Source organism: Prosopis cineraria, unplaced genomic scaffold, assembly GCF_029017545.1.
Source record: "Prosopis cineraria cultivar Desert tree isolate PC_DT_omini unplaced genomic scaffold, ASM2901754v1 PC14, whole genome shotgun sequence".
Lineage (NCBI taxonomy): Eukaryota > Viridiplantae > Streptophyta > Magnoliopsida > Fabales > Fabaceae > Prosopis > Prosopis cineraria.
The window spans coordinates 18741829-18757535 of record NW_026555345.1 but is presented as its reverse complement, the minus strand read 5'-3'; the positions used below and the strand labels follow the sequence as shown (position 1 = coordinate 18757535).

Sequence of the window (15707 nt, the reverse complement as noted above, 5' to 3'; positions counted from 1 at the left end):
TTTGGGCAACTTTTGATGTGTTCCATTTCTCCATCTAACGTCAGAATGAGATGATCTAGGTGTTTACGAAATTTTTTTTTTTACAAACTAACTAATGGCACGAGTTTTACTTCTAAATTAAGTCACACAAGGAAGTTAGATATGCAAACACATTTTCAACTATTTTCACAATTTTCACAACTAAAGGGGTATTCAAAACCCCATATTTGTGCCAAAAGCTATTCCTAACACTCAAACCATACTCAATGAACTTAGGACTAACTATACAACACACCACATGCACATTTAGATCACAATATCAAATTTTTACTCCTTAACCCCTTGATACTCAAAAATAAAGTGGGAAAATTTAGCATTGCATTTCTCAATAAATCTTCAATAATCATGATTAAATCAACCTAACTATACTTGTACTAGTATTTTGGCTCTATCAACATTTACAATTTATCACAAAACCACATCCCAGAGTCCAAAATACATTCTAGACATCATGGACAATTATATAGTGCAAGTGTAAATAAAATACATCCTAATTGGTAATATACTTATCCATTACATAAAATAATTGAGGATAAGATGCTTTACAATAGGAACCCTAGATTCCTAAGCCTTTGGAAGCTTTTCCCTTTCCACACCAGAGCTAAAGCCTATAAAATATTCAAATAGAGGGGTAAGTCTAACCACTCAATAACCAAGGTACACCTACTTTATGCAATTGTATATCAATTGAAATAACACATAAATATGAGTTGATTATTCAATGGTATCCATTACATATGATACAAGTTATGTTTTCACAATTTGATATATATAATCATGTTCCTTATCTCAATCATAGAGTGCATTACCACGAGATACATTGACATGTATCAATGACTCAACTCATCATCTCAATACACTTTGCTACTACAATGGCATAATTTTTATCACAATATGCCACAAACTTAACAACCATACATGTCAGATAAACATATATGCATGATCAAACCATTCTTATACCATCCTTATATCTTCTGACTGAAATCGTGGGCTATAATATCAATCAGGGTTCTGTCCATGTGACTGAACTACTCAACCTCACTAATTGTGAGGTGTGACCTGGTTAAAGATCACAACACTCTTGAATCTCCAGGGTGTTGCATACCCTAAGATATCCTCCTCAACAAACAAGTGGAGATAGCTAGGTTTTAATCCCTTGACAAATAATATTGGAACAAGGCTCTGCCTTTATGTATTGAAAGGTAGCCATATATACCATAAGGATTTATCTACTCATCTCTTTAGGCTAACTTTGTTCACTGATCATGCAATATATAATGCTTACTCATCTTACACTTTCATTATTTAAATATCAACACATTGAACTTACGATAATACACTACCTCAATAAGTATCAATATTATTTTCACAACATTATTCACTTCCATTCTCAATTTTATACTGAACTTAAATTCTCATTTAACCTCATACATCATAAACACATAATAATACAACCACATCATCATCATATCATGTATCATGCAACATAAATTTCTCATTTTAATATAATATTATAGTTTAAATTTCATTTCAAATTCACCTTTACATTTTAGTTCAAACTAAAGCAAATACATGATCACATCCTTCATAATATGTTTACACACCTATAATCACAGATTTACATACAAATAAACATATTTTACTTTACAATACAATTAATAAACAACTACTTTAGATAGAGTTCCCCTAGTTATCTTAAACCTTTGAGAGGTCAAAGGTTTACCCCTTAATATAGGCTTCCAAGCTTGTTTTTTCCAAGCCAAAATGGTGCTCGAATGATTAATCTATAATCAATCAAGTTTGGATTCATCAATATTGCCAAATATGCACTTCCAAGCTCTCACTTTCTACTTCTAAAATACCTAATACATTTATTTCTCACTTTTAGGCCTACCCATTGGGTTTATCAACTCTCTTTAGCTCCCAATAGCTTTAATAAACTCTCAAATCATCATTAATGGCTCCCAACAAACTCCAACTCCCTCATTTATTCTAAATTTTAGGCCATTAATGCCTTATCAACTATTAAAAATTATAAATTCATAAATCTTAGGATTAGATGCCTCAAACAACTTTCATTCACTTTATTTAAGTCAATAAGTTTAGACCCATAACCTATATGGACCAAAAAATCATCATCCCATCTTACACACTAACCTTAATCCTTATTAAAATGGAAGAGAAAGGGAGGAAAGGAGTGTAGGACACTTACCTTGGGTGTTCTTTATCTTTAAAAGACTCCTAAACCTCTAGTATAGTGAACCCTAATAGAGGAATGCTACTTTCTTTTCATTTTCTCCCTTTTCTCCTTCTAGTTTTCTATCTGATTCACAACTAGTTTATCAAAAAATTTGGCCATGCACAGTGATAAGCATAGAGAAGTCATCTTGTCACTTTGTCATTTGTGTACCACGACAGATGTGCTGTATGTCGTGGCATGTGGCATAAAGATAAGCCCTTTAAGTTTTATCACCCTTTCGATGCTCGGGCAGCCCAACCTCACTTTGGATGCATAAATAGGACTTAAATCACAATAAAAAACACTTATGAAACCTATAATATCCTCCTCCTTTTAATCCTACAATTAAAACCTAAATCTAAAGTAATTAAGAAAATGAGATAATAGTAATCATCAATTATAAAATTCTTATTGGTTAACAAAATGGGGGCCCCAAGATTATAAATCTAAAGTCAAATTAAGTCTTGCATAACGGCAAATCAAAGTTCACAAATATGCAGAAGTAACGGATTATCACTTAAGTGAGTGCATTGGTGCAGAAATCTGAAAAAGAAAAATTCTAAAAATTTTTAAGGAGTGCACCATGGCTCGTTGAACATGTGTCGCGGAGTGTTCGCCTCTGTGACACAATCGTGGCTCATGATGCCATGCATTGTGGTGCAAATATATGAATTTTGATAGTGAGTTTTGTTATCATTTTGACAACTTTAGGGCCAACTTCAGATGTACCCCAAATCTCAGTCCGATGTTCGAATAACGTGAACTAGGAGTCTACAAAAAGCTTTTTCCTGGTTCTAACTAATGGCATTGGTCTCAGGCTTACCCTTTTCAAAACTTACACTACTATAACCAATTTCACAATCTCAAATGTTCAAAACACATACCAAGGATCATAAGTCACCAACAACCATATGACCACATATATATCATCAAAACCAACTCATGTAATGCAACATAACATAAGGAATATTTTTAGATCAAATTTTTACTACTTAACCCCTTAACTCAAAATCATAGAAAGGGGGAGTTTCCCATAATTTTCATCAAGATTTCCCAAATCATCACATAATATTCACTACCCTCACTTGCATTAGTATTTTAGCCTTATCCTCATAGCAAATAATAATCAACTCTCTCCCTAAGGCCTAAAATACCATTTCAATTTACATTTCACTTAATCTAAGTGAGTAACAAAAATAGGAAATCCTAATTGGCAATTGAAATTGTCATACATATAAATTACCCAAAATAAAGAGGCCTATTACAAATGGACCGTGATCCTAAGCCTCGGGTTGTTTTCCTCTGTCTCCACTTCTTGAGCTATTCCTTGAAATATTGAAGATAACAGGGTGAGTATAATTACTCAACAACTAAGGTCTGACTAGCCCATACTAATGCATATCAATTAGTTTAAATGCAAGTAGTAGTAAATATTATTACTTAAACCTATGAGAAACATTTGAAATAAGAATTCACAACTTAACTCACATAATGGCATTCACTTAGAAAAATAATGCATATATGCATGATCACACCTCTTTTATATCCTCCTTATTCCTCTAACACAAAATCGTGGGCTATAACTTAATGGGATAGTCTATATTCCTTGACTTCCCTAGCCTAAACACTTGTAAGGGGATTACTCGACTAAAGCGTACCCAACTCACTTATGGATCACGGTTTCCCCCATTTCTCACACCATGGTGTGTCATACACCCTAGACTAGCTTTCTTATTGAACCGGTGGATAGCTAGCTAGGTTTGAGTCCCTCGTTGAACTAGTAGGACAGTCCTTCATTGAACCAATAGGATGATATAGATAGAATCAATCTAGGCAATCCATCACACAGATGGGGCCTTACTATATGGATTTATCATCTACTCCGCTTCCTAGGCGAAGTCTTGCCTCTCTAGATCCTGCAATGGTCATTCATGCGATAATTCACACATATACAATTCATAGAACTTTACATTATCATATTTTATGGAACTTTAAAACCAAACAAGTCGTTGAACTCCCAATTCACAATCATTGTATCTCACACTTTTAAAATCATTGAACTTCCCTATTTTCATTATACCTCACACTTTTAAAATCATTGAACTTTCATATTTTCAAACATCATTAAACTCCTTCTAAACAAAGATTCATTTTTCTTCTCAATTTATAGAAATCATTGCACTCCTAATGAACATTAATATGAAAATTCACCACTATTGTTCTCAAGGAAAATTTTATATCATAAGGCATAAAACTCTCAAATTTGATTTAGTGGATTTCTTCAAATATTAAGTCACACTTGCATTTCTTGAATTTTATACATTCCAATGATAACTTATAAATCAATAAACTAATAGTCACACACAAGCATAAGATAGAATTTCCCTTGTTATCTCAAACCTTTGAGAGGTCAAAGGTTTTACCTCTCAACTATTCGCTCCCGAAGCTTTCAAGAAGCTTGAATGGTACCAATGGTAATTACACTATAAGCATTTACCATGCAAAATATCAATATCCATTATGAGCTATTTTTCACTAGCATTTTCATCATTTCTTAATACTCAAGTTTTACTCTAAGCTCATGTAGAAGTACCCATAAGGTTTCTTAGCTTCCGATAACTCTCATTTATGACATTGAGCTCTTAAATGGGCATTAATGAAGCCATATTATTCCTAACCACTAAATTTATAGAAATTTCAAACACTTAATGTCCTTCAATCACCAATCATTATAAAACCATAAATATTGAGTTTACTTAGCTCAATCTACCCTCATTAACTCTATTTAAGTCAATGGGTTCGGGCCCTTAACTTCTAGGGGCTGAAAATTACTATTAGCAATCAAACCCTAACCTCTACCATCAAGAAAATGGAAGAAGGGAGGAATATTTAAGCATGGAAGCTTATCTTGTGTGTTCAAGAGATCCAAATTACTCCCAATAGTCAATTTCTTTAAGCCCTAGCTCAGCTTTTTCGTCACTCTCTTATTCTCTTTTGTTTCCTCTTCATTTTTACTTCAAATTCGTGACTTAATACTATAAAATTTTGGCCATGTGCCGCGGCGGACGCACAATACGCCACAGTACATGGCACAGAGAGCTTCTTCCAGGCGTATTGTCATGCATGCACCACGACAGACCAACCCCACGCTATGGTGCGTGGCACAGAATCACTCCTTTCAAAAATTCTTCCTCTTTTATTCCCGAATAACCCGATTCTCCTTCGGACCCGCATTTAGTACTGAAATTGAGATCAAACACACCTATTAGGTCTCTCTGGCCACACACCTCAAAGATTTACTTTACTAATCTATTTAAGCTTAATTAATCTGGATTTAAAATTGAGAATGTTACAAAACCTCTCTGGCCATACACCACATCAAATAACTTAATTATCATAATTAAGCTTAGATAATTAGGGTCAAATTTCACTAGGATCTTACACTTCTAACTTAAACACAATTTGAGATGGTGACTTCATGAAAGAGCAATTTTGAATTAAATATAAGAAAATGGGGAGTGGCTTTTGAAAGTTTAAGAAGATAATGGGAGGTGGTTAAATTCTTATAGTTTTAAAATTATTTTTAAATTTAAAATTTGAAATTAGTAATAAGTTATAGGATAACGGAGAGTGTGGGAGTGAGGTAGTTCTACTTATATTTTAAATAATGAATAATAAAAATAAAAACATCAAGGACACGTGGCATCATTAGATTTAAGTTTGTAGTATTTTGTAACTATAAATAAGTTAACAAGATTTTTTTATTACAAATATGAATTATAAAAAAGTAAATAGGAAGTTGAAAGATAACAGAGAGATGTGGGAGTAAGGTAGTTTTATTTATATTTTAAATAATGAATAACAAAACATATAAACATCAATGACATATGACGACACCAGATTTAAGCTTGTGATATTTTTTTTTAATTATAAATTTGAATTATACATAAGTTAAACATGATTTTTTATTATAAATATGAATTATACATAAGTTCATAGGAAGTTGAGAGATAATGAAGAGATATGAGAGTGGGGTAGTTTTATTTATATTTTAAATAATAAGACATGAAAACATCAATGACACATGACATTACAAGACCTAAGCTTGCGCTTCTACTGATATATATATATATATATATGATATTGAATAGAGGGAATATTTTAGTTTGAGGGAAAAACACAGTCTCAAATAAAAAATTGTTCATGATTATTTTTTAGTGAAGTTTGTTCATTGTTTTTGTTATATGAACATAGCAATAAAATATTTTGTGTGAAAATGAATAAGTTTTTGTTTAATTAAAATGAATATGTTGTTGTTCATATTCTTAATATATATGAGGTAATAACTTTATTGTTAATTAGTAAGTACCTGCTTGTTTAAGATTAAAAAATAAGTGATTTTTAGGTGGTTTAGAGATTTTATAAAAAGAGATTTATTTTGTGTTGGATCATATCTTTTGATAATTAGAAAACCAAGAGAAAAAGTGTTTATTATGTATGTAGATAAATAAAAAATCATAAATGCAGACAAAACTTCAAAAACATGAAGAACCAAGAGAAAATGAAGATTTATGAGATAAGTTGTTTAATTCTCTTAGTTCAATATGAAAATTTTGAGAGCTTAATCACATATTATTATCATTGAAATAAATGCATCATCTTTAGCTCATAAGTCTCAATTATGCACATTAAGACTCATCTTAGAACATTCAAGCTTGCAAGTCATGTCATTTTAGCTTGTAGTAGTTCATAAAAGTTTGGCTTTTCACTGACTATAGAATCACGCATGATTCTATATGGTCACACAAATGATTTAGCATGTTAGGCACACTAATTGACATTTACACAAGAATCAAGAAGTGATCCATGATTTATCATTTATGTTTGTATGATGCCTTAACATTACTTTTGTGTTTTGAATCATGCAAGCTACCCTATGGTCAGCATGCAAGTTTTGTCAATTATGTTTCATTGCATTTTGTCAAGAGCCATTTCACACATAAGAGCAAATGGTAATTATACATGATTTGTCATTAGTTTCTTTGAACACATCTTGCCATATTAATTCTTAAGTCATCTCAAGTCTAGTTCAATTTCTACCCTTGCATGATCTATGATTCACAATTTCATATTTCTTGATCATGCAAAATCTTGCTTGAGTGCATAGTGGTACCACACATGATATGTTTCCTAGAATGGTTTAAGTTTTGTGACTTTTCATTTCATGTGTGAGTATTGTTATGTTCCATACATGATTTGTCTTCCCAAATGGTCTGGGTTTGAAGTAAGCCATTGTGATAGTCTATTGCTTTCATGCGATATTTATTACACAAAATTGGCTTTAGCATTTTCCCAACCAAACCACACGTGAGAGCATGATATTTTTACGCAAGTTCTATCACATAGATTTGGCTTAACTGTTAGCCAAATCACACATGAAGACAATTTGGTCACACATAAGTTTTATCACATATAACTAGTTTTGGCTTTCTGTTAGCCAAACCACATGTGAGAGCAAGAGGGTCTCACGCGAGTTTTTGCACACATAATTTATTGCTTATCCATATACTCTAAACCATACATGAGACACCCTAAGGTTCAAGCCTGATTTTTCGCATATTCGTATATGGAACTTTGATACAAGCCATTTCACGGGTGATATGTCAGGATGCATGCAAGAAATAACACCAACAGCCAGTAACACTGTTCCAACAGTCTGTCAATTGCTAAAACTATATATGTGATACAATTCAAGTCTAAAACAGAACTTTTGATCCTTGAGCAAACTTTTTTTTTTAGCATTTAAAAAACTTTCAAAATATGCTTAAACATTTAACATTCATTCATCATTTTCAAAAAGAATTGTGAAAAAGCTCCCACAAGTTTATAATCTTTCATTTATAATCTATCCACTCTTTGGGATAGTTTTTTTGTGAAAGTTTGTTTTTTACTTCTGAAATCTTAAAAAAGAGTTTTTTACGTGTTTGTAACAATTTGTTAGATTATGGCAAGGATTGTTGAGTGAATCAAGACAAGTTAAGTCTTGTGAATTATACTGTAGTGGTAAACACCCGTTAAAACTTGTATTTTAGTTAGAAATCTCAAGTGTGACCTTGAGAACCGTACGTAGGCCAAGTTTGGGGCTGAAACAAGACAAAATTTGTGTGTTTCATCTTCTTCCTTTTCACTAAAAGTTTTCACTCTTTAAATTTTTAAAAATTATTAAGTGTCATTCAATTTATCCATCCCTTGAGCGTTAGCCTATCCAACATTTTTTAGAGATTTTATAAAAAAAAACATTATTTTATGTTTGATTATAATAATAAAGTAATTATTAGTTAGTTATTTTTAAATTTTATAATATCTTCTTTAATTTTTGTTTTATAAAAATAATTTTTTATTATATCATTTTAAAATTTTATGATATCTTCACCTATCTCACCTCTTTAAAACACTCTTTCTCGTTTATCATGTTAGATTATTTTTAGAATTCTTAAAATAATTAGAAATATGCTTTTCTTTTGAATTCTAATTATTTTTAAAAGTTTAAAAAAATATAATAAAAACTCATAAAATATTTTTTTTAAAAAAGTGATTTTCATGAAATAAGCTTAAAAAAATGAGCCCTGATTAATATATAAAAAGTAGATTATGAGTTAAAAATTTTGAAAAAGCCTTCTTGCAATTATATGCTTTAGGTTTTATATGATGTTGATAAAGTTATTTTTCATTGCATATATATATATATATATATGATATGTTATAATATCAATTATGCTATTTGTTTAATTTAAAATTTTATGATATCTTCGTCTATCTCACATATTTAAAACACTCTCTCTTGTTTACCATAGATTATTTTTAGAATTCTTAAAATAACTAGAAATATGCTTTTCTTTCAAATTTTGATTATTTTTAAAAGTTTAAATAAATATCATAAAATACGTTTTTTCAAAAAATAAGTGATTTTCATGAAATAAGCTAAAAAAAGGCCCTGATTAATATATAAAAAGTAGATTATGAGTTAGAAATTTTGAGAAAGTCTCCTTGCAATTATATGTTTTAGGTTTTATATGACGTTAATAAAGTTATTTTTCATTGCATGTATATGTATATATGTGTGTGTATGTGTATATATATATATATATATATGATATGTTATAATATCAATTATGCTATTTGTTTAATTTAAAATTATTACAAACACACATACAACTTTTTATTTTTATTTTTATTTTTGGCTAAATTGTGATTTATTATTAATGTTGTTATTATTATTTGATTGCTTTTATATATATATATATATATATATTATTGAAAGCAATTATATTTGAAGTATGTGAACATTTCTCATGATAAGAATTCAAACTTTAATTTATCACATTGGGAGAGTAAATATTATCTTTACTTACTGTGATTGTCATCAAAATGGTACTATAATTCTATAGTACCATTTTGAAAATTTTTTAGTTTTTTTTAAATTTATATAGTTTGAAAAGGTGGGAGTTGTGGAGTTCACATTAAAAAAATGTGGGATATGGGGCCATAATAAAAAATGAACATACAAATTTTTTTAATTTATACTCCTTTCAAACCATAATATATGTTATTTTCTAAAAGTTTGCTTGATTTAAAAGTTAAAGTATTGGGTATTTTTTATATATATATTTTTTCAATTATACCTTATTTTACTGTCTCTCTAATCTCTATTATAGGAAGCCGTACTATTTAAACACATTAATTATGAGAGAAGATATAATGCCAATTTCATAAAATTTTATAACATTATTTGTATATTTTTTTTGGATCAAAATCATTAAAATATTTTCTCCATTTCATTCTCATCAATTTCCCTAAAATCAAAGAAAAAATTAATGTTATGTGCGATGCATCAGTGTAATATCTAGTTATCATACGAATTATACGAATTATAATATATAGCTTATCGTAAGATATATTTAATTTGTCTTAATACTATTGCTTTTTCCTCTTTAGTTTCTCACCATGTTGCTCAAAAATATTTTTTTATTTATTGTAATTAGACTACTTTTATTTTATTTATATATATATTACTTTCCTTCAAAAATATGGAAAGAGATTAGTCTAATTTTATTTTTAATTTAGAAGAAGTGAAAATTAAAAATTATTTGTATTTTCAATATGCATAAGCGTAACATAATGCATAATAAAAGTTGTTTATGTGATTTTAATTTACACAAGCAACAGGTGAGAGATCTAGGAATATTTGTTGAGAGCCAATTTTCTTCTTTAATTAATTTTGGGGAGCATAATTTAGTAAGTTTATCTTTTAGCCTAATTTTAAAGTTTTTCTCATACTAACCAAAGTAAGAGCATATGCGTGGAGCTAGCAAATTCATCATGGGGCAATATATTTAAAATAAAATAATTATTATTTATATTTTTAATATGTATGTGTAAAATAAAGTTTAAAATATAATGAGTTGTTATTTAGATTAAATTTAAATTTATATAAATTAAAAATTCATTTAACTTTGTTTTTTGAATCTTTCAGATACTAAAACATCCCCTGTGATACACAGGGACTAATTCGATGTATTGGGGCAAAGATGTATTTTTTCCATTTATATGGTCAAAATTTTTTTTTTTGTGTAATAAAAATAAAAATATATAATTAAAAATAAAAGAACAATAAAAAGAAAAAGGAAAAGGAAAAGACAACCTCAGCTCGGAGCCAAAGGTCTGATGGTCGCTGTTATCCACTCACAGTAAAATTACCATCACAAGTAAGATAAACAAAAGTTTTCTTGCAGCAAAAAAATAAACAAAAAATAATAATAAACAAAAGTTTTTCCGCGGAACTCTTGGAGGCAGATTTTATTAGCATTCCATTCTCTGTTCTTCTGCGCTGCTCTTTTAATCCAAATCTTCCATTTTTCATCCGTGCGCTGTTCAACTTGGAATTGAGTTGGGCTACATCTCTGCTTGGAAATTTCAAATTTCATAATATCCAGGTATTTTGACCAATCCCTGATGTTCTTGAATTAATTGTTCTGGCGAAGTCTGAATTCCCTGTTGAACAATCTGATTCCTTTTCTACCGGATTAAACTGGCAAAAAGAATTATCTGTCTTTCGTTAGGTAAAAATTTCAGTTGCTAGATCACAACGGATAAAATGGACGGTAAAAAGGAACAGGGGCAAACCAGCTCTAATACAAGGGTTATGTAGCAGACCTCATTCCGAATTCTAATATCCCTTGGAATCCAGTAGTTTGTAACACTCCTCTGGTTAAGAATTCTACTATGATCCTAATATTGGGAACATAATTCTGAATACTCCGATCTCTTTCACAGACCTTCAAGATAAAAAGTTGCTTTTCGTTTCCTTTTGATTTCAGAGATAAAGATAAAGGTGAAGTTAACGGTTAACGGTTACCTCATCAAATTACGCGGCTGGTTCACTGTGGAGTGGGGACCGCACTAGAATCGTGTAAAGAATCTAAGTTTCTGAATCTGACATCCAAGATTCTTTTTTTTTTTTTTTGGGTCAGCTATCGAAGATTCCAAATGGAAGTCGGGTTCCGAGTCATATTAACTCGCTTCCTCTATTCTACTGCAAAGTGCGCTCTCGTGGTTGTGCCTTGTGCCTTGTGCTCGGAGAAAAATGGCGGCTACAGCTCATTCCTTCTTTAATAAATTTGCTGTTTCCAATTTTCTTAACTGCAGCCGTCCATCCGCGACGCCAGGATTTTCTCTCTCCCCTCTCCCGCATAAACAATTCCCCGGTGGTTTAGCTTTCCGAACCGGAAGTCCAGTGGTTTTGGCTCCGACGATAAAGACCCCTGCGTCTCCTTGTTTCCAGACTTTTTCCTTCCAGAATGAGCATACAGGACGAGAAGAGGTATTTTCTTCTAATTTCTCTGGGATTCTTCAAAATCTCTCATCTATTTTGTCTTCCCTCATTACCAGCTACATTGAACCTTGTTTATTGTCGGATCCAGGAAGCGTTTGATGGAAATTGACTTTTTTTTGGCTGTTCTGTATTGCTGTAGCTCGTCTTCGTGGGACAGGAAGAATCGGTAAAGGGTCTGCAGGTGCAGCATGCTTTCGGGAATATGAAGGAGATAGTTGTCCTTGGAGGGACCGACCTGGTGATTTTTCTCAAATACTGTCATTGAATGGGCTGCGCATCTTTCCTTAAGGAAAGCTAGGGTCGATTAACAATGTGAACCGGTTGATGTTTCACCCAGATATCGATTTTTCTTAGCTCTAAGTTAAAATAGATAATATCATATAAATGCCTTAGGGAAATATGGCTTCTTATTTTTTGACTGATTGCTGAAAACATAGCTTCTGCAGTGTCACAGTCATGAGTTTGATGTGTTTACTAACTTTGCATTACACATACCAGGCACAAGCTCAGGCCCTGAAATTGCAGAGCTCACTCCTTGAAGTGAAGCCTTCTATTAAAGTCTTGGTGGGATTTCCTTTTTAAAGTTTATATAGATTTTTATCTTTGAGGAGGTTACTTTTAAAATTTGATAAATGATGTCTTCTCAAATCCAACTTCCTTATACAGTTGCTGCTACTTGAGAAAGGCTCCAGATTCTATGCTGAAGCTCAAGAACTTGGTTTTACTGAGGAGAATGGGACTCTAGCTCATGAGATACAGTTTATCGCTAACAGTGATCTTGTATTGATGTTGAATTCTATTGTTGAACAGGTTTGTAAATTCAAGTCAAATAAATGCTCCAAAGATTTTATTGATGTGCATCTGATGTTGTTTGATGTCCATAGCTTTATGTTGTAAAATTTTTTATTGTTGTCCAGTTTTTCTTTCACACTCTTCTACTCATGGCATTGACTGTTTAAACTCTGCATAAAATTATTAAGTAATGTAGTGGGAAAGAATGAGTAAACAAATCAAATAGTATGTATTTGAGGTTTTTGTGGCTAATTCTAAAGAAAAAAAATAACTTTTACTGTAGCTAGTCGAAACTTATCATTCATAATGATGGGGATTTAAAATATTCTCATACTCCTAATGAGATAGCTTTTGTTGAAGGTTTTGCACATAAACTTCTTTATATTTTGCAGTTCAACAGGATAATAAAAGTCAGTTTCACTAGATTTTGAACCTCTTTTCAGGTTGAATTTGTTGATGTAGTGTAACATTTTCTAGCCAGTGACTGTATATTATCTGAATTTCATTAGAGATACCTTGAGTGTTAAATTTTGGATAAAAATAGGCAGATTATGTGTGATGCTACTGGTGGTTTTGGAGTTTTCTTGGTATTTTGAGTCTCACCTCCCTCCCTTGGCCAATAGTTTCTTTTTGTCGCTAAACACGTCCTTATGTTGCAGGTAGAAGGCTATGAAAAAGTGTTGTCCCACATGAAGCCAGGAAGCATACTTGGGCTGCCTCATGGATTTCTCGTCGAGTATTTCCAGTCGCTGGGACTTGATTTTCCAAAGAACATCGGTGTGATTGCTGTCTGTCCAAAGGGAATGGCTCCCTCTGTGAGGAGAATGTATGTCCAAGGCAAAGAGATAAATGACGCTGGAATTAGTCATTGTTATGCAGTCCACCAGGTGATCTCTCTTTCCCTCTTCTTCATAGCTATACTGTTGAATTGAATCACTTTCTACTGCTAGAGTTAACTATCTCAGAATACAGGATGTTGATGGCAGAGCCACTGATGTTGCTTTGGGATGGGCTGTTGCCCTTGGTTCATCCTTAATATTTTCTACCACAATGAAAGGTAAGAATACTTTTTGTATTCTTTTGTCCCCAGAGACCTTTAATTCCTAACTGATGTTTTTTTTTTTTTTTGGGGTGTCTTGCAGGAATCTTAATGGATGCTGTTAATGGGGATGCGGATTCTGTTCATGGGTTTGTGGGTGCTGCTGATCTCAAAGTAAAAATTCCTTTTAAAAGCATCTCAGCTATGGTATTACTCTTATGCTCTTATTATTATTTTTTTTTTTAAGAAAAAAAACACTGAAATACTTTCATTCACTGAAGAAAAGGTACAAGGAATACACTACAATATATAAAAATAGTCACCAATTATCTTTCATCATTTGCCTCCTCCAATCATGGAGGTGGGTAACGATCAAAGGTTAAAAACTCAGTAACAAGATCATGATCTTTCCTGGCTCAACTCTTAGCTAAAACATTAGGATGCCTTGTGATTAGTTCTCTTGTAAGAAGATTGATGGCTCCCACACAGTCACATTGGATGTCAGCAAGGTGAAAACCATTGTTCCAGCATACCTCAAGTCCTTTCTTTATGCCAATTGCCTTGGTAATCATAGGGGGTATTAGCCAATCTTAGTAGTGCCATGACATTTTTTTCTTCTTATGGACAGGAAATGAAGGGTTCTTACCCCCGTTATACTGATGGAGGAATTGAATTTGAGAAAGCTAACAGTTCCCATCGTCCTCGTGTGGCCATGTCAATTAAGTGCTATGATGATACAGATCTCTGCTTTGTGGCTTTGCCTGGACGCTTTCATGTAAGTGTATTTTCGTTTTGTGTCCGGAATATGATTGGATCTGTATACAATGAATTTAATCATACTTGGGTTTTCTAGGAGAGATATGGCCTGCCCTATTTAGTTGTCTCTGTCGCTGCTGCCATTTTGGGATCGGCGTTGACAATAATACTTGTGCATCATCTTCCTTGCGGGACTGGTGGCATTGTTCCTCTTCAACTTAGGCCACAAAAAGGCATTGCTAATGTGCTCGGATGGTTCCGTCTCTCGCTCAAAGCATGTTTTGGAGTCAAGGTCTTTCTCACATCTGCCATTACAGCCTTTGTTCTTTCGGTTCTTTCCAAGAAGTTTTTCTAATACTAAATGCTGCAGATATATATATATATATATATCAATGACATTGATAGAGGACCAAGAGTGGACCATGGGTGTGGTTCTGTTATGTTATTTGAAATTGACAGGGCACATTTTTTGGCGGTTCACCTTTACATAGAAAACCATATTTGTTGTATAGTAAATGCTTAGATATCAATGAACTAGTTTTGGCGGGGGATTTATATGTAATCATCAATCATCGACTAGTGTCTCGTACACGGCGGAGATATCATCTAATTAATTTGTTTACATGTATATCTAAAGTTATTTTTTTGTAGGATAAACTATACTTAGAGTATCATTGTTTTTACATATTGATTAGTATCATTGTTCTTACATACAATGTATTTGAAATCAGCAACTTTGATGCATTATTTAATTTTTTTTAACTAATTGTGTTCTTTAGTTGGATTCTATTAATTTGTGACTAATTGAACGAATGATAAATGTCAATGATATAGTTGTAATTAATTTTGATGGGGAAATACAAACCATAAATAAAAGTTTATACAAATAATTAGTGTAAAGTATAACACAAAGAAGAATTATAACTCATTTTTAATATTCTCAAGTATCT

General features: G+C 31.8%; 1 protein-coding gene across 1 annotated transcript; it reads left to right on the top strand.

Annotated features, from left to right (window-relative positions):
* Positions 1–11707: 11707 nt before the first annotated feature.
* On the top strand, positions 11708–15273 carry LOC129293786 (ketol-acid reductoisomerase, chloroplastic-like). Its single transcript, XM_054931891.1, has 10 exons — positions 11708–11747; positions 11984–12158; positions 12310–12408; positions 12669–12734; positions 12837–12980; positions 13622–13849; positions 13935–14019; positions 14105–14208; positions 14630–14776; positions 14855–15273. Exons 3-10 carry the CDS (start codon positions 12373–12375, stop codon positions 15110–15112), a joined length of 1068 nt encoding a protein of 355 aa, XP_054787866.1. The 5' UTR covers positions 11708–11747; positions 11984–12158; positions 12310–12372; the 3' UTR covers positions 15113–15273.
* Positions 15274–15707: the final 434 nt, after the last annotated feature.